Source organism: Triplophysa rosa, linkage group LG9 (genome assembly GCF_024868665.1).
Source record: "Triplophysa rosa linkage group LG9, Trosa_1v2, whole genome shotgun sequence".
NCBI classification, from domain to species: domain Eukaryota; kingdom Metazoa; phylum Chordata; class Actinopteri; order Cypriniformes; family Nemacheilidae; genus Triplophysa; species Triplophysa rosa.
The window spans coordinates 9,507,772-9,527,903 of record NC_079898.1 but is presented as its reverse complement, the minus strand read 5'-3'; the positions used below and the strand labels follow the sequence as shown (position 1 = coordinate 9,527,903).

The 20,132-nt window shown below is 38.6% G+C and overlaps 1 protein-coding gene across 6 annotated transcripts in view; it reads left to right on the top strand.

Moving 5' to 3' along the window:
* Positions 1-18,277, top strand: part of ikzf1 (IKAROS family zinc finger 1 (Ikaros)) — a 22,358-nt gene extending 4,081 nt beyond the window's left edge. The window contains exons 2-9 of one of the 6 annotated variants that reach the window (XM_057342292.1): positions 1,559-1,612; positions 3,602-3,718; positions 12,660-12,935; positions 14,828-14,863; positions 15,210-15,377; positions 15,613-15,738; positions 16,307-16,432; positions 16,824-18,277. In XM_057342292.1, the coding sequence (XP_057198275.1) occupies positions 1,559-1,612; positions 3,602-3,718; positions 12,660-12,935; positions 14,828-14,863; positions 15,210-15,377; positions 15,613-15,738; positions 16,307-16,432; positions 16,824-17,512 (1,592 nt within the window). In that variant the 3' untranslated portion in view covers positions 17,513-18,277. The remainder of the gene's footprint in view (positions 1-1,558; positions 1,613-3,601; positions 3,719-12,659; positions 12,936-14,827; positions 14,864-15,209; positions 15,378-15,612; positions 15,739-16,306; positions 16,433-16,823) is intronic. The other 5 variants (XM_057342298.1, XM_057342294.1, XM_057342297.1 and 2 more) reach the window with 5 other exon arrangements.
* The last annotated feature ends 1,855 nt before the right edge of the window (positions 18,278-20,132 follow it).

Genomic DNA, 20,132 nt, shown 5'->3' with positions numbered 1-20,132 from the left:
CGGTTACTGTTGATGTCCCATTTTAGATCATTAAAGGGAGAATTAAATAAGACCCTGTTTTTAGGATCTTTAATGATTTAACAAACTCAACAATAACAGTAGGAAATGTATTTGAATACTTAAAAATGATTTGTTTAATAAGAGATTATAAAAACGGTTCATTATATATAGATATAACACAGATTATGAACACAAAATCTTAAAGAACCTAAATACTCTTAATGCCCAACCCACATTCGTTTAAGTACTTGTGACCATTTGGCACAAACACAGTCACACACACAGACTCATGCACACATCTTACGTCAGACACAACAAGCTCTCACCAGGGTTTTGGGTGTGCGAACCGGTCTTCCTAGGAGCAAAACCCCATGATGACCGGGACATTGCGACAGACGGTAGGCCTCTGGTTTCCCACTATTTGTTCCAAATGTGTGGAGCCATCTGTCATTAAAAACAGGAAGGCCCACGTTGCCCTCTCCCTGGTGCTCTCTTCAGCTTGCTTGGCTATTTTCAGGAACCCCGCTTCTCCCCGAGTGGCTGGTCAGGCCGGGCGCGGGGCCCTATTGAGAATGTCTTGAAGTGGCAGGCAAGGCCGAGACTGTTGTGCCCATCTGCTGCAGACCCAAGTGACTGCTTCATTATTAATGGGGCCACGAGCGCTGGTGACTTCTCAGATATGCAGGCCTGGCCTGAGGAAGGGCTCACCGTGAACTATCTCTGAGCGCTAAAAAAACTCATCTTGGCCCTCAGCATCACACTTCTTCTTTCCTCCATTTCTTCTCGTCCTATTCACTCTCTTTTACTCTCTTTCTTATTTCCTCCTAACCTTTCCTTTATTTCGTGTTCATTTCCTGTTTCAGACAAACCTTCGCTTACTTCCTGTAATTTGAACATTCTTCATTCCGTTTCCTGCGCCTCTCTGTTTCGCTCTTCTTTATGTCTCACTCCTTATTTCTGTCACATCCGTGTGTTTGTGTGTGTGTGTGTGTGTGTGTGTGTGTGTGCATGTGTTAAGAGGAACCAGAGATGTAAAAAGAGTTAGGCTGCGGGGCTCACCCATGCATGCTCAGTAAATTAGAATGAACACGGCGCCAATCAGCTGCCTATGCCAAACACCCGCATCCTCCATGACCCAGGGCCATCTAATTTTCTGCTTAATTTTGCGGCAGTCAGTTTGCATTTTTGGATGATTACGTGCTAGGAAATTAACAATAAATAACAAATGTGGTCTGAAAGCCTGCTCCTTTTGAGACCACCCAACCCATCCCCGGTCCCGTGGTTCACCGTGCTGTCTCAAACGCGTTCTCTCCACTGGCCCCGTCTGTCAGAGCGGTAATGAAAATGTCTGTAGTTCTTTGTGATGTAATGTGGAAGACAGTGGTGTATGCGGGTGGAATCGGGCTGTTCTTGCCGGGGTGATGGAGATACACAAAGAAAGGCCATTTTCCTTTAATCACCCACCACCTCTGCTCTGGTGGGCTATATGTGAGGCAGCATGTGCTGATGACTCTCTCTCTCTCTCTCTCTCTCTCTCTCTCGCTTTTGCTCCTATTAGAATACCTGCACAGGATGGAAACCGAGGAGGCACAGGAAATGTCCCAGATAGCAGGTACAAACTGCACTTTACACACTCAAAGCCGCAGTGAAACAAAGACCACCGTTATTTGACTGTTCAAATATGGGCCACATGAAAACTGCAAAGGTCTGTCTGATCAGACAAATGTTAAAGCTTGGGGGATGGGGCCACCCTGTTTTTTTTACCTCATCCACCCTAAAAAAATGTAAAAATTAATTGTCAGCACACTTTGTTTAATATTTACTGAAAATCTTTTCTATAACAGAACTATCATTAAACTCCAGTACATTAAAGATGGGGTACTCACTGTTAAACGTGCTGGCTTCTCATGCTTAACATGGTCAACTTGTTCAAAAACTAGTTAAACGTATGATGGAGTATTTCTGTGCTCAATATACTCCCCCAGCACTTCAACTTGTTTCGGAAAGTTTTTTATAAGTCTGGATCCCTGTTTCGTAACAGGGATCCTATTCCTTTTATTGGCCATTCTCCCGGAAAAGCACGCCCACCCGTCATCCACCGAGTGAAAGACCACGCTCACGTGCTAGCGTGATGCCGCTTCACTCGGCTGACGGAAGTTTAGCTGTGTTTGTTTGTTCACTGCGTTTCTATTATGAATGTTATGTAAACGGTGGATATAACGCTGGATTTGGAGATCGTTTGAAACTGATAGATGGCGCGGTCCCAGTGCTAAAAGATGCCGAACATGAACCGTCAAACTAAGTCATATGTCTGTGTTTTGTTGGCAGTTGACGCGTATGTGCATGTAAACAACATGAAGGGATAATGTGATAATGTGATGATGTGTTGTGTGCTCGTGCGGTAGTTCCGTCCCCCCTGCCTGTCTCTAGCAGCTCATCTTTTTCCGGAAATAATCGTACAGCTGTATCTCTCTTTAATCAATTTGATTTATAACTAAATACTCTTCGAAGATACGAAGTATGCAATACTACTCTATAGGTACTCAAGATTAATATGAGATTTAGAGAAACTGTCAGTCTAGTTATTGCCAGAAAGCATACGGCGCGTGCGGGGGGGGAGGGGTAGGCTGAACTAAAGCATGTGCGCACCCATTGCCAACAAAACACAGACATTAGTTTCCCTCACCGCATGCGGTTCATGTCCGGCATCTTTTAGCGCTGGGATGGCTCCATATATCAGTTTCAAACGATCTCCAAATCCAGCGTTATATCCACCATTTATATAATATTCATCACCCAAATGCAGTGAACAAACAAACACTTGAACTTCACGAACGTATGCTCTCTCTCTCTCTCCTGCACACGTTTAACATTGTAAAGAAGTCAGAATGCATGACACACCGTTGCACCACCCCTTTAATAATTGTCACAAAATTTGACCTCACAACCTACTGCAACTAAAGCAAGACATATATCACAAAACTTCCACAATACTTAAATTTCTAGACTTGCCCCTTTTTCAGTACAAGCGCTTTTGTAGGAAAATGGAAACATGGAAAAGGGAAGACACTTTGACACTTTTATTGGTGATACGGTCAGCATTTGTGCAACATCTGCAATGTCAAACCTAAATAAAGTTGTGAAACTTTCACAAGGGCTCCAGATTTATAACATGTGCTGGAAAGATAGATTTAGTACTGGGTGTCAATGCTGGGTCACAGGACAGTATGAGTATTGGTTGTTGTATTGTTTTTCTCAGTATAGTGTGTAATTTCTGTTTTATAGCATCACCAGAAGTATTGCAAAAATTACCATTTTCAAACTGGTTCCCCAAACAAGTTTGCAAAACACTCTGTCTGTCTTCCATTGGTGGACAAACAGTTGAACCAATGGCACTGTGTCACATCAAGAGGCTTAGACACACAATGCAATGTTTTGACCGTCTGCATGTTGAGATGGAACTGTAAAAGTCATGTTTCCAAAAAACAATTTTCATGTCAGCTTTAAAACTGAATGGAGTAAGGATGTTTCAACACCATTTGTGGTATGTGTGGATGCCCGGCTTGTGTCTGTATTGGTAACTTCTCTACTCTCTGCTCAGGAAAGGACAGCCCTACTGCCAATGAAGGGGGAGATGACCAAGATGAGGCCATGCCAATTCCTGAGGACCTGTCAGCCAGCACAGGCCTCCAAAACAACCGCACAGAAAAAACGCTGGGTGAGTCAGAGAAGCCAAAGCTGGGACACAACCACACAACTACCTCATTACAACTACCCACCGCAGTTAGATGCGCAGATAGATGCAATGCTCTGTCTTTAACTGCAGCCCACTCGTATGCACTCGGCCTGACACACAAAACTTTAAAACGCTTACTCCGGATACTAAACCGCTGCGAGATCACAGTTGATAATGTAGCTCGTGATGCATGCTTCACCCTTTGTGATAGGATGGTGCGCTTTCCGTTTTCTATCGGCACTTGAAAAGAAAAGGTCAAATCGAAAATGAGAAAAGGCCATAAAATGTTTTGGTCACACTTCAGTATAGGGGGCAATTCTCGCTATTAACAAACCATTAAGTACGACTTTTTCCCCAATAAACTCTTAATTTGTTGCTTATTAATAGTTAGTAAGGTAGTTGTTAGGTTAAGGTATTGGGTATGATTTGGGATGTAGAGTATGGTCATGCAGAATGTGTGCTTTATAAGTATTAATAAACAGCCAATATGCCAATAATAGGCATGCTAATAACAACTACTTAATAGTGAGAATTGCCCCCTATACTGAATTGTTACCAATGGGTTTTTTTCCTCTAGATAAATTAGAAGTTAATGCCTAGAGACTTTCTGAAATTTGCTGGAGAGTAGAAGAATTTAAGATAGGCCTACTGATACATGGCATGTTCACTGACTCAGTCCACAAATGAGCAGTTGTTCCATGAATCACTCTTTAACCCACTCACCTGAAAATATATTGTGGAAACAATGACCCAAAATAAAAAACATATACATTTAAATTACAAACCAGCACAATTTCTATATTTAATAATGCAACTTTCCATTGAAACTTTAAATGAGCTACTCTGTCAGTAACCACAGTGTTAAACATGTGAAAACAAAGTGGGTTAACTAGAAGCAAAAATGGGTGGGAATAAATTTGGCTAACCAGAAGTTAACAGATGGCCTCTTTAAAATCTTGATGTATTTTAGTTTGGAATTTTCCCCTCCAGAAGTTCCAGATTAACTTGGACTTGTGACACGGTCCCTTTGAAGCTACTGCGAGAAAGAGATGTAGAGGAAACTGAAATAGGATGTGCAAGAGTTTCCTAAGAAGAACTCAAGTTTCAACACTCACTCAGGGAGATAAAATGTTCAGGAACAACACAAGACAGGCGCAATATCTCAACAAACGCAAACACGCTCTCTCTCCCTCACAAACACAGACATATGTGCACAAGACTGCACCTGCACCGTACGCCATACTTTCACTTCAACTGCCAAGATATCTACACACCCACCCGTATTCAAATGTATCTCAATGTCATGCTTCATCAAAAAATTGTAACTATGTTCAAAATAGCACTTTCAGATCTTTATTTTGATGCGACAGTCAGGTATCTAAAACTGGAGTATAGAAGCACGCTACCTATCACACGTTACTAGAACGTGCATCAGACTGCATTTGCATGCTCAGACAAATAACACTACGGTCTTTTACAAATAGCAATCTGAAATTCATGGATGCGATCAAATATAAACTGTTTGATCGGACGCGAGCTCGCGCCTGCCCCCCAGTTAACTTCCGGGTTGTGTTTGGCTAGTGTCTAATCATATAACTATTTATATTTAATTTAATTTATGTTAATATTAATTAGTATTATTATTTTACTGTATAATAATTGTTTTAAATAAACGATTTGTTTAATTTTGTTGTATGTTCATTTTATTAAATAAACAATTTGTTAAATGGGTCCTGTAGTACGGTCGCATTTAAACAAACTGTATGGTACGTTGACATTTAGCGGTTGAGCTTGGTATCACAGTCTAATTTCAAAATAATGGAAAGGCAAGTTTAGCCAAGAAACGGTTCTTCTCGATTTCTTTTGATTGTTATCAGAAATAATCTGCAGGCGCTCTATTGTTTGTGAATGTGTACCGGAAGTTCAGTTGGGGGCACAAAAGTGCACATGCGCAGCAACGTTTGTTTATGTTGTTAAAATGAAACCGTCTATAGCAAACAAAAGAACCACTTCAAAGCTGTTAATGAAATCAAGAGTCAAAAGTTGCATGGATAAAGTGATGACAAAACAGAGAGTGTTCATCCGCTGTACTGGACGTGGTTTCTTTTTATGTGATTTCTTAAGATCCACAAATCCTTTTGTTGGTCATCTTTTTGAATAGCCAGAAAAAAGTAATTTTTTGAGGAACCGAACTACATTTTGAACTTGTGCACTAGCAGAGCGTGCGTGCTTATGTCTGGCTGTATGTTGTTCCTGCGGATGATATCAGGCAGTGTGAGAGAGGATGTGAGTATTATATCTTCACACTGCATCGCTGCTTCTCTGATTAAGGCTGAAGTGTATCAAGAGAAAGTTGCAGCTATCTGTGCAGAGCTGCAGCGTAATGCAAGATCACACGCGTGTCTACGAACTTTAGGAATACAAATACACACTCTCCTTGATTATATTCATGTTTGAAGAAATACACTTTGTACTCTTTTGTCGTTAAAATATAGATATATAATATATTAAATTAAGATCTGTGTGCGGTACTAAATGAAAAGATTTGTTGCTCAAATGATTTTACTGGCTGTTTTTACTATTTCAGTCACAATACGAGATTAGATGGGTGTCACAATATACCACCAGACCAGAGTTGACAATAATTGTGATTTTAAAAGCCATGATTGCCAATATTGTGTTCAAATATGATAGTATTGTAAATAATTTAGCACCCATTTCAAATTTTGCCTTAGGAGCCATAACGGTTACAAACGCTCTGTGATTCATTGGCCAACAAAGAGAGAAAACACAAAATTAACTAAATTAAAGTTAAGTTTGGCTGACAGCATTATTAACAAAAATGTTCAATATATATTGTGATAATACCATTACCAAGAATGATTTTGGCCATGATAACCGTGTGGTGAAAAAAATCTGATATTGTGACAGCCCTAAATGTCAACAGGTTTAGTGTTAATATGAATTGATGTTTGCAACAGATTTTGTCTGTAATGCAACATATTTCTGAACGATTATCTATTGAGAAACATTGTAGGATGGAATTCAACTACAGGGTGAGAATTCCATGCAAGATTGGAGATAAAAATTGCTTAAAATATCTTGGTAACACTTTACAATAAGGTTCTATTTGTTAACAGTTAGTTAATGCATTAGCTAACATGAACTAACAATGAACAATACTTCTAAAGCATTTGTTCATCTTAGTTCATGTTAGTTCAAGTAATAATTTACTAAGACATTATTCAAATCAAACATTGTCACTGTTAACATAAGTTAATGCACCATGAACTAACATGAATACAGTAAATGTATTGACATTAACTAACATTAGGGATTAATAAATGCTGAAAAACTATATTGCTCATTGTTACTTCATGTTAGTTAATGCATTTACTAATGTTAACAAATACCTTAATAAAAAACCTTTTTGTAAAGTGTTGGTTAAGGGATGTCAAAAGTAAAGTTGTCTCAGAGGAACATATTGAAAACAACGTGCATCATAAATCATTCATCACAAGACCCTAGATGTACATTAAATAAAGTAAATGACTATTTTAAACTTTAAAGGGTTCATATGACACGGCTAAAATGAATATTATCGTTTGTTTTAGATTAAGCTTCAAAAACGTTGTATTTTCCACATACCATGCATGATTGCATCTCCTCTTTGCCCTGCCTCTCTGAAACGCGCAGATTTTTTACAAAGCTCATCTCTCTGAAAAGCGAGGTGTGCTATGATTGGCCAGTTAACCAGTGTGTAGTGATTGGTCGAATACTGCAAGCGTGTGACGGAAATGTAACGCCTCTTACCATATTTGGAACATCAGGTTCCAAAGCAATTGTACTGACAGGTACGCCCACATTACTTGCGTATACATTTGGGCGGTCTTAGTCAACTCATACCACAAACTGATGTAGATTTGTGGGGGTGTGGTTACACGAGGCGTTTCAGGCAGGTCTGGGTGAGCATTTGCTTTTAGATAGAATGGATCTTTTGTTACCACACTTTCATTTTTGCAATTTTATGTGTCTAATACATGCATGGGCAACTTATAACACACCAAAGACACCGAAAAATGACCCCATATGACCCAAATGCTGGTAAAGTGTTGTCTTTGGAAGTGTGTGCTCTTTGGTTTAACTGTAAAATGTTTTTATAGCATTGCATGTCAAACTACACTTTCCAGTGAAGTCAAGTGACAGTTTTTATGGTGCAGGGGCCTGACTTATCATGTAATTCCTCTTTTTGTATGTAAGAGGGAGACGGCCTGGCCTTAAACCTGCTGCTTTATCAGAGGCAAACATCTCATTTCTCTTACAAGTTCCTAATAATGTAAATGAAAAAAGGGTTTACTTTACATGTGCATGTGCATGTGCATGCATGCTCAAACATATACACTAACACACACGCTGCAGAGCTGTGGTTAACATGTATGTAGTCCTGGAGCTTTGAATAACCGATGAAGTTATTTTCAGCACCTTGACTAGAAAATTGCTGTAAACGAACTGTACTAACCAGATTTTTAAACAGCGCCACGGTAATAAATCTCAAAGGTTATCCTAAATACACTCTTAAAAAAAGGTGCTTCAAAAGGTTTTTTGATGCCGTCGTAGAACCTCTTGGTTCTGTAAAGAACCTTAAACATCTGAATAACCTTTCTGTTTCAAAAAAAGTTTCTTTGTGGCGAAAAAAGGTTCTTCAGATTATAAAAAAGTACGAAAGTGAAGGTTATTTAAAGAACCTTTGACTAAATGGTTCTTTGTGGAACCAAAATTGCACCTTTATTTTTAAGAGTGTATGACATATTTAATAGATTAAAAACACCCACATGTAAATGAATTCTGATGCATGAGATTTCCCTATTAAGTCATTCTGTTCTATGCACGGCTCTTTTGTTTGTCCTTGAATGTGGTTTGGACGCTTGCTTCCCAAAATGGGTAAATTAGGATGTGTGACAAATGTTATACAAAGTAAAAGCTCCTCTTCCCATCCCCGGTTTAGTCATAACTTCCCCAAAAGATCCATGAGAGACCATATCATGACAAGAAGCCTACAGTAGTTCCCTCTGCCAAACCCAGGTCACATCTCACTGGTTAAATCATCATATTATAAGCAGAAAGGTTGTCAGTGGATCTGTGTTTGAGGGGAAGAGATACATCCTTATAAGGGTGTGGATGGGAGATTGCTGTCCTGTATTGACTTTATGTTTTACACAATGAGCTTCTATTAAGTGCTGTAATTCATTCAGACATTAATACAGACTTCCATATCAACTGCTGTTAAAAGCCTCATGTTCTCAGCATTACATACTAAATGGAGACAGGTGATTGGAAATAAGGGGTTGAAAAGTAGGTTTAGGACCTGTGATAACAATTGAAAAGCAAAGATCATTTACAAGCAGAATCATTGTTTACATTCTGACATAATTTGAAGTTTAAGACATTACATATGAATAGTTTGGTTCCAAAATGAGATAACTCAGTTTTTAAAAAAATTCAAAAATCATGTTTTTTATTATGTTATCATGTTTTTATTGTGTTAGTAGCTGTATTTTTTTTTGTTATTATGGCTTAAATCAAAACAAACCAACTGCAGTTTGATTGATATTAATTGGAATGCACAATTAAAAAACATGATTTTTAAAATTTTGAGTTATCTCATTTTGGAACCAAACTCTTCATATTTACCCCAAAATAAACATTTAGTCATAATTGATACACTTTCATGTCATGTCGTGAATATAACACTTTTTCTTCTTTGAAACACAAAAGAAGATTTTTAAGAAACTTCCCAGTGGTTTTGTGTTCATACAATGGAAGTCAAAGGGGGCCGAAGTTGTTTGGTGACCAATATTCTTCAAAACATCTTCTTTTGTGTTCTGCAAAAGAAAGAAAGTCATACAGATTTGGAATGACATGAGGGTGAATAAAAGATGCAAGAATTTTCATTTTTGGGTGAACTATCCCTTTAAGAAAGTAAATAGGGTTAAGGCCCAATCCCAATTCTACCCCTTACCCCTACACTTTCCCCTACCCCTCCGTTTGTCGCGTTCACGTGAAGGGGTAGGGGTGTCTCAATTCTCTTTTGGTTTGAGGGGTAGGGGTAAGGGGAATGGCCAGATAGCCCTTCAAACGAAGATTTTTCGGGACCTCACTTCAAACGAAGGGCTAAGAGAAATTTCCAACATGGCTGCTCACTCGAGCAAGCAGACCCATAAATGTAAGTCATTTTTTCCATTAATAAGGATTTTTATGACAATTTTTCATTTTATGTATGCTACATTCAATCTTGTGTTTGTATATATGGTGATGTTCTTTTAACGTTTGCAAAAAAATCGCTAAAGTTTGCTAGCGGACAGCACTGATTGCTGATATTAGAAAATATATTTTTATGTCATATACCCGGTGCATCGGCGCATGTCCTCTTGACGTGACGTTAGGAGCTAGCAACGACATATGATGACGTATACCAGTGTAGTAGTGGTGTCCCATTTCTTAGCGGAAAATTTGTAACCCTTCCCCTTGCCACTTTGTTTCAAGGGGCAAGGGGAAGGGGCGAGGGGTAGGCGAAGGGGTAGAAAATAGAATTGGGATTGGGCCGTCTTAGATCCAAGCAAATAGGTTACTGACATCAAATAGTTTATCGCTTCAATATACAGACAAACTTTTATCCAGTTTTTAGTCTTCTGTTAGTTTCAATTAGAGTTATTTCTTATAATTACTTTTCTCCACCTACAACGATTGGTTTTGCATTTATTTTTTAGTCATTGGTGATGATTTTAGCACACTTTTTCATCTGATGTCAAAGCTATTAATTCCAAAAAGATTTCGGAAACACTGTAACAAGAATTCTACCAATTCATGCCGATTAACTGGAAGACAGAGAGCAGTTGTGCCATGGGTACTGTCCAGACCAATCATGTGCTTCAGCTGCTGGTCCCTGTAGTCTGAACTCAGAGAAGAAAAACTTTTTCACTTGTTGTGCTTAACAATTCCCTATCTGTTCTTCCCTTTCTGTTACTTCTCCATAACTCTTGTCCTTTTTTTCGGTTGGGCCGGCTCGGGTGCTAACGCTTCCCCTTTTCCCTCAGATTCCCATATTTCATTATTTCTACCTCTTCCTCTTAACTCTGTACAAACAGTGGCCAGGGCATGAGGAAATCAGCCTGGCACCACAGCATGCTCTTGCTCAAACAGGCCCTTGAGCTCAAACCGTCCTAAAAGAGACTAAATGGGCTCGACGCCTTTCTTGCTCAACAACGTCTATAAAATAATCTAAATTATGCCCAGACAATCTAAACAATTATGAAACACACATCAACATGTTTTTTTTTTTATTTAATTTGTACATTCTTGTCTTTTCTGCGTGCTTCTGTTGACATGTATGTGAGTGAGTGTGTACGTGTTTACCACGGTTTGTTGGTCTGGTTTACACCGCTGAGAGTCCCCAGTTTCACAGCACTTCCTGTGTCTCTGTTTCCTGTTTATCAGTCATTTGTTTCAGAGAAGTGTGATGGTGAATGAGATGGTGATTGGAGTTTAGATTTCCTAATTTGTGAGCAGGCAGCCGAGAAGATGATGACTAGATTATAACAGAATAATCATTCAGAAGTGTTGAAACAGCACGCGTTTACTTGCAAGGCACCACTATGTTAATATTCTACAAATATGTTGATTTGGGTTTTGTTATATGTATATCAATAATACACTCTTAAAAATAAAGGTGCTACAAAAGGTTCTTCACTGCGATGCCATAGAGGAAACATTTTTGTTCCCCAAATAACCTTTCAGTCAAAGGTTACAAAAAGAACCATTACTTTCTTACATCTTTATATAATTTTTATTTCACTACAAAGAACCTGTTGTTAAATAGAGAGATTTTGTGGTTGTTCAAGTTTTTTATGGAACCACACAAACAAAATCATTCGTCTATAGCATCTTGCATCTATTATTTTTAAGAGTATATATCACTTATAATATCGATTTTTGTATATTCTATATTAAGGATATTTAAGATTAAAGTTTATAAATATCTTAAAAATTATTCTTTCAAAATATAACCCATAACAAGTACAGTTAAACGGATAGTTCTCCCAAAAATAAAGATTCGGTCATCATTTATTTACTCTTGTATCTGTGGAAAACAAAAGATATGTTGAGAAATGTTTCAGTGGTTTTGTGTTCATACAATGGAAGTCAATGGGGGCCGAAGTTGTTTGGTTAACGTTCTTCGGAATATCTTTTTTTTGTTCTGGAGGAAGAAAAAAGAAAGTCATACAGGTTTTGAAAGACATGAGGGTGAATAATTGATTTAATGTAAAAAGGTTATACATATTTTTTTGTGTGAACTATCTCTTTAAATTATTGTAATTTTGCATACTGAATTGCCCTCAGTCTTCTTTCTTGCTTTTATTTGCATACTAAATTGTGAGCGGTATTGCTTTCCTTGCATATTTAGTCCTTCATCGCCTCTTTTATGTACAATGCATTACACCATTTGTCAATTCACACAGCCGAAAGGAAGCGAGACGCGCATGACAACAACAAAGCGATTCTGACGCAGCACTTCATTTATGCAGAACACAATCCTAACACTGTTCTTTAACACTCTATGCTATAGCAAACAGTAATGTGTCACAAATGCAGTTAATGGTGTCTAATGTCAAGTGGATGTTTCAGAAATGTGTTTTATCTGTAGTGCATAGTGTTAACACTAAGGTCATGGCTTTAAACTGCTATAATGCATAAGCTTGAATGTACAGTTAGCGTCTGCCAACTGAATACATGTTTAAGATGATGAGCAAAAGAAAACTAGTTGTTCTGCAGGTGCACTGTGAGACAGCTGTAGTTACAGAGTCAGACGAAGTATAACCACCCAGCCTGGAGCTTAACTTAACAGGCCCACTACCCTCTTTTCCAGCCTGCAATATAAAAGTTGAGGCTCGGAGTGACGAGGAGAACGGGCTGGCCTGTGAGATGAATGGAGAGGAAGAGGAATGTGCAGCCGAGGACTTGCGCGTGCTCGATGCTTCGGGGGCCAAAGTGAACGGCTCTCACGCAGGCCCTGACAGCAAGCCGGCCGCCTACCCCATGGCCGGGGGCATCCGCCTCCCCAACGGGAAGCTGAAGTGCGATATCTGTGGGATAGTTTGCATTGGGCCCAATGTGTTGATGGTGCACAAGCGAAGTCACACGGGTAAGCACACATGCCATCTACTCTCCAATCCTTATATGCTATCACGCATGGCTAGAGTAAAGCTAGAGAGCTCACAGGGTGCAGGGCTGGGCAGGTTGAAGCTGGATGTGTCGACCATCCTTTTCTTTAGCAGAAGGCAGAGCAAGCAGGCTGTATTTTAGTTTTGTATGGTATGACTTGAATGGTTAGAAATGTAAGTTGAGGTTGGATAAAACAGCACACAGTACTTTCATATGTTGTTGTAATTTGGTTTTAGAACATTAGACTACGTTGCAAAAGTATTGTTTTTTTTGTTGATTGTTAATTGTAAGGTATTTAGTTTGATGATAGTTTTTGTCTTTGATTAAAAAGAAGGTTCAGAAGAGGACAGAAAATCGCAATTTTTTATGACAGCTATGAAGACAAAGCAAAAACAAACCAAGAAAAGACCCTCTCTCTCTCTCTCTCTCTTTCAGTATTAGTTATTTTCTCCATTTCTCAAATTGATATTTCACCGTAATGAACCCAAAACCAGTGGGTGAGAACATTTCTCAAAAAGGCATTTAACTTCTGCACTTGAAGAACTAATGAAACTCAAAACGGAAGAAAGGAACCGCGGGCTGATGTAAATGCAGAAAAGGACGTACATTAAAGATATAATGAAGTGCTCCCTATTTAAATACAAATATTCGCAGGACGTATCGTGCTCCTGAAATGCCTTTTTAATGAGTTTCTCTTTCCGTCTTTTTGCTGCTTCACTGGTGACTCTTATTTCATAGGGCTTTTGAAGAGAGCGCCGTATTAATAGCGTGCGCGGAGAATGCCACAACATTCGGAGTTGCTGGATATTGGTTTATTCCAGGGGCGCTGATCAGGAAGACTGGCTCTCAAACACAAAGTGTTTCCTTCACTTTATTTAAATGAGGTCTGCATTTGCATTGTGATGGGCCGCTCTTATTTTAGAGCTGAAGAAGAGGAAAAAATGAGATTTTCAGATCAAATTGACCCAGGCAGTGGTGCATTACGAAAGTGGCAGGCGCAGTCTGAAAGCCTCTTGTTCGATCAGGGCCCCAGTCGGCGCGCGGAGCCAGGCGGCGCGAGCGAAGCGGAGAGCGCAGCTCTGCTCGCGTGCGAGACTCTGCGCGCGTGTTTGATTGAGCTTTGGCGCGAGGCGCTGCGTTGTTGAGGATGTAATAGCGCGCCGGAGCCGTGTAGGACAGTGACCCTGCATTCACAGAGTAATAGCGCTACAGAAGCGCACGCTTTGCTTCCATAGGGGCGATATGGTAGTGTCTAGGCGATCAACACGTACATGACCATTTATGTAGTTGACGTTCAGAGTTCAATTGAAATACGCTTTGATAGAAGTACAGGTGTTTATAGGCAGTAAAAGTTGTAGAACAGTGAGTTGTTTTTGCTTGTAAATGCAAGTTTCATTTATAGCCTACTTTATTACACTAAGATATACTTATTTTTTTTCTTTCTTTCTTATTATTACTAATTCCAAAGTCAGTATTGTATGTCTAATATGATTGAATGTACATTTTTATCAGTGTCTTAGTGGGGTTTCTAACCACAGGTGCAGTTCTTCACATTTAAAGGAACAGTTCACCCAAAAATAAAATTCTGTCATCATTTACTCACCCCTGAGTTGTTCTAAATCTGTATACATTTCTTTGTTTGGTTGAACACAGAGAAAGATATTTGGAAGAATGCTTGTAACCAAACAGTTCTTGGCCACCATTGACTACCATAGCAGGAAAAATGACAATGGTAGTCAAATGTTCCCCAGAACGGTTTGCTTTCCTACATTTTTCAAAATATCTTTTTTTGTGTTCAACAGAACAAAGAATGTTTTCCTACCATGCATTCCTACAAGCATTCTTCCAAATATCTTTCTCTGTGTTTATCAGAACGAAGACATTTGTACAGATTCGGACAACTTGAGGGTGAGTAAACCAAGACAAATTTTTCTTTTTGGGTGAACTGTTCATTAAATACAGAGTTTGACAGCCAATTGTTCACAACGCTTTGCCTGTTTTGAACATTTTCTAATAATTTATCATTTTAAGCCAACAAACATTTATTAGAGACGTCTTACTAAATGTAAAGTAAACATTTTTCACATCATTTTTTTGGAGGAGGCACTATATTTTACTTAAATGCCACCCCAAAATATGTGTTTAGGCTACTGAAAAGTAAAGAAAAATGTCATTGCATAGTACTGCTCAAACAAATATTTTTGTTCTTGATCCAGGTCAAGCATGTAAGTTATGTTATTTTTATTTCTTCCAGGTGAGAGGCCATTCCAGTGTAGCCAGTGTGGTGCCTCATTCACTCAAAAGGGTAACTTGCTTCGACACATCAAACTGCACTCTGGCGAGAAACCCTTCAAATGCCACCTGTGTAACTATGCCTGTCGCCGTAGAGATGCTCTCACTGGTCACCTGCGCACTCACTCAGGTAACATGGTCTTGTCACCAAACATGAGATGATTCAGATGTGATGTACTGTATAGATATGTTTCATAAACATGCATTTGTTTCTTCACTAACCCAAGCATCTTATTGTTGATTATTAAATTAAGAAATCATTTGTTACACTATTTATGTATCGTGTCATCTATGTAAAAAAAAACAATTATTCGATTTTATTGTGTATTGACTGAGAACATTTTGTTTACATTTTGAACTGACAGTCGGAAAACCCCATAAGTGTGCATATTGCGGGCGCAGCTACAAGCAGCGAAGTTCTCTGGAAGAACATAAAGAGAGATGTCACAATTACCTGCAGTGCATGGGCCTTCAGAATAGCATTTATACAGGTCTGTATATGACAGGGTGCCAAAATTCTGACTTACATTTACACTCAACCTATTTAAAGTTATTATACCAAATACTAAGAATGTAGGTGGAAATGTGGCTTGTGACGCATTGTTTACGTGTCATGGTTGTAAATAATTGTTTGGGTTATGCTTTATTTTAATTTGTTCATAGTGATTTTATTGGTACCTTACAAAAAACACAATCCACAATTACTGCAAAACTGAGGTCAATAGTGGAAGTACAACTACCCTCAAATAACATTCTGGTATTCTTTTGTGGTGACGCTGCATAAACACTGCCATGCTGGTTTTCAGAATAACTGCATGCAAAACCTCACAGATACATACAATATAGGCTTTTAGTAGTTTTGGAAAAAACAGAACTAGCTTAAGTCAGGGGAATAGAAAACTCTCTAGTCTGTGCCAAAACATGACTAGAGGCACATCTAAAAAGTGAGTCTCATGTTAGTCCATTTAACACTACTAAAGAATCTTTTCAGCAGACGAGTTCAGGTTAGCGATGGGCATTTGAATCTTATGCGTGGTTTCTTTGTCTTGCTTTCCATAGTGAAGGAAGAGAGCAGCCAGAATGAGCAGAGGGAGGACGTGCCTGCGTCTGAGAGGGCCATGGTGCTAGACAGGATAGCTAACAATGTAGCAAAGCGTAAGAGCTCTATGCCACAGAGGTTTGTGGGTAAGAGTTAAAGTTTGTTTTCTTTTTTTTGACGCGGTTATTAGTGCAAGCATAATTTGTAAATAGATAGGGAGCACTCTTAAAACACATTCATTTTAAGGCACAGAAAGTTGCCAGGGCTTAAAAAAAGTTAAATCAATGATGGCATCAATGTCTCAACCAACGGATGGGTAAAATATAGACATTTTCTAGGTTTATTTAACCCAACAGTTTGTCCATATTATACCCAGCCATGACTTGAAACATCCCACCATTTTTGGAGTGTATCAGTAAGTTTATATCATACGTTGTTTCTTTATATATATAAAGAAAGGTCCATTGCTGCTAATTTCTCATTTTACATATGCAGAACGCAGATCAGTAAAACCCTGTTTTCTCTTTCGTACCATAGGAGAGAACCGTTTATCCGAGCTTTCATTTGATGGAGGCTCTGGAGAGCTCATGCAGCCTCACGTGATCGATCAGGCCATCAACAGTGCTATCAGCTACCTGGGAGCGGAGTCCTTGCGACCTCTGGTTCAGACCTCACCCTCTGACATAGTGGTCAGCCCCATCTATAATCTCCACAAGACACAATCTGTCGAAGGCAACGGCGTGTCAGCTAAAGACAGCGCCGCGGAGCACCTCCTTCTGCTCTCCAAATCCAAGTCGGCCTCCGTGGAGAAGGACGGCTCCCCCAGCCACAGTGGCCAGGATTCCACCGACACAGAGAGCAACAACGAAGATCGGGGAACCGGGGCTGCAGGTGGTCTCATCTACCTGACCAATCACATGCGTAACGGAGGCTTGCCCATGGTCAAGGAGGAGCAGCAGCGGCATTTCGAGGCACTGCGCGCCGCAGGTATGGAGCTGAGTTTGGCGTCGTCGGAGGGATTTAAGGTGTTGAGCGGAGAGGGAGAAGAGGTGAGGGCGTACCGCTGCGTCCATTGCAGGGTATTGTTCCTGGACCACGTCATGTACACCATTCACATGGGTTGCCATGGTTTCCGAGACCCCTTCGAGTGCAACCTGTGCGGTTACCGTAGTCAGGACCGTTACGAGTTCTCTTCGCACATCACGCGTGGAGAACATCGCTTCTGAGTTGCTCCACCTACACAACACTTACACATGGTCTTCCAGAATTCCAAAATTTACCGTCCCAGCACTGTACACATGTTTGTAATTTGTTTTAGAAGTTTCTGTTCACGTTGGTTGATTTGAACATATGTATATACATTATATATTTCATTGTTTTGTCTATTTTTCTACAATGGTGTGAGTTAACTTTGAGTGGTCACAGGCAAAATATTGTGTGTATACTGTAACTAAAAATAGAAATGAAGTATTTCAAATGCAACATTCACAAGTAACCCCATAAGAAATGAAAATGTTTTAGCAGGCCTGAACTTAGAGAAAAAAACAGTAATGCTAAAAATAATAATACAGTGTACCTTATATCATTACATCAGTATTGTGATCCAGTAGTGATTCATTTCTGTCTCCCTATTCTGTTTGTTTCAACTGTTTTATAAAAGCCATTATTTTTCTCATCTTGATTTTAAATATAAATATTTTTATATTATCTAAGCCGTTTAAACAAGTGCGTATTGTTTTATAATTTATTTACAGTGAAATTATAGTTGTTCATTTTGTTTACATTTTAAAATGCTCCCATTTGTTATGTATTATATGAACCAGACATATAACAGAACATATTTGTACCTTTGTGCTTTAGATGTTTTGACCTTCTTTTTATGCTCGGGGTTTTATTTAACAGTATAGTTTTTCAGCATTTGTCTCGTACACCAACATCCTAGAATATACATGCCTGCAAACTATGAATAAAGGATATTTTACAGTTGTTCAACCTCTGCTAATGTTTTGAGTCAATTTTGTTTGAACACATTAAATACAGATGCATATCTAATTATTTACCATAAAATAATGCCGAGGAGAAACGGCTTGGGTTCATTAAGCAGATGTCATGACATGCATGTGGATCATTAGACGTTATTCTTTAATGTAATTATATTATCTATATTAATTTCTATAATAATTCATTCATGTCTCTAAGTGACCATTGCAGAATATAACAAATAAAATCATTTAATAAAAGAAGTCCTTTAAATAGCACTTCAGCATTAGTGAGTGACATTACTGGAAAAAAGCACGTGTCCATCAATTGACATATCGTCACCTTGGAATTGTAAGGTTCTGTCTGACAATTTTGTCAAAATTATTCACATATTTATATTCTGTGACAATTTATTTACATTGTGTGATGTTTTTGTACATTGTGTACATTTATGATTTCTTTGAAAACAAAAATGTTTTATCTACAGTCAAATGAAATGCAAAAACTTTTAAGCTTAAGGTTATTTCTAAACTGATCAGAATGCAGTTAGAACCTTATATTTCCAAGGCAAAGATATGTCTGATAAAATCTAAAAAGTAATCATAGTGAGGACATTTGAAGAGTTTGCAGAATGACCAAATACACATATAGAGTGAATGGGAGGACAGCAGACATATCTAGAGAACAAGAGTGAATCTGGCCCAAGAGCTCATCAGCTCTTTGCAACGACACATACACACGTCCAGATGGCTGCTGTGTGATTGGGTAGAAACGGGAAGCAGCTGTGGCCAACGCAGCCCCCCCCCCATGCTTCACTGGGACCTAACCATGGAGAGAGTGCATTTGCATGAAAGGGATAATCTGGCCAGCACTCCCCCCCCCCCCACCAGACTCAATCCCAAATCTCACTTCTCTTTTCCGTTTTGACTTATGATAGCACTGCACAAATAAACTCCACCAGTCAGAGAAACTTGAAAATTGTCTATACCAAGTAATGACGAACCAGTATATATATGTTAATATTCGTCCATTTAAGATTATCAGCATTCGTCATCATGTCTACATGGCCTACTAACAAAGGTGTTGCCTTCTCCTGGTGTCAATTACAAAATCTACTGCTTTGGCAATAAGTGACATTTTCTGTTAAAGGCACAGTATGAAATTTTTGCCTCCAGAGGTTGCAAAACAACAAATGTGTAGCTTGATGATGCTGCGAAGGAGTGTGGAATGATGGGTGTTAGTGTTCACCTCCACTGCTAATGGAAATCAATCTGACAAAACACACATGTGGTTTGGTAAACTACAGGTATTGTTTAGAAAAAATGTCAAATGCTCTCTCAGTTGTATAGGTCGCTTTGTTAAAAATAAAACTGCTAAATGAATATAAATGGATTATTGGAAACATTTGAGATATTGTAAGGACACAAGTAAACCAAATATATAACACAGTAAAACGTGTTTTTACAATATTTTAATATAAAAATCTTACTTATTGTCTAGTTGCAATCCATAACTTCTTCCTCTCATATATATTGCCATCTGTCTAAAACATAAAATTGCAGATTACTTAAAATAAAAAATTTACAGAATTTTACAAAACAACTCAACATATAAATCATTATTATAAGTTATACTGTTGTGAATCATGGTAAGTTATGGAGACTGTTTTCAACACTAATTCCTAATGCACTTGCTTAATAATTGTGTTTTGTTTATTTTTAACCAGAAAAGTTAAGGATTGTAACTTTAATATTATGAATATTGCATAAAATACACTCTAAAAATGTGTGCTATATAGCTCTAAAAGTGGTTCTTGGCTTGTAATCATAGGGGAACCACTTTTAGTTCTGTATAGAACCATATCTT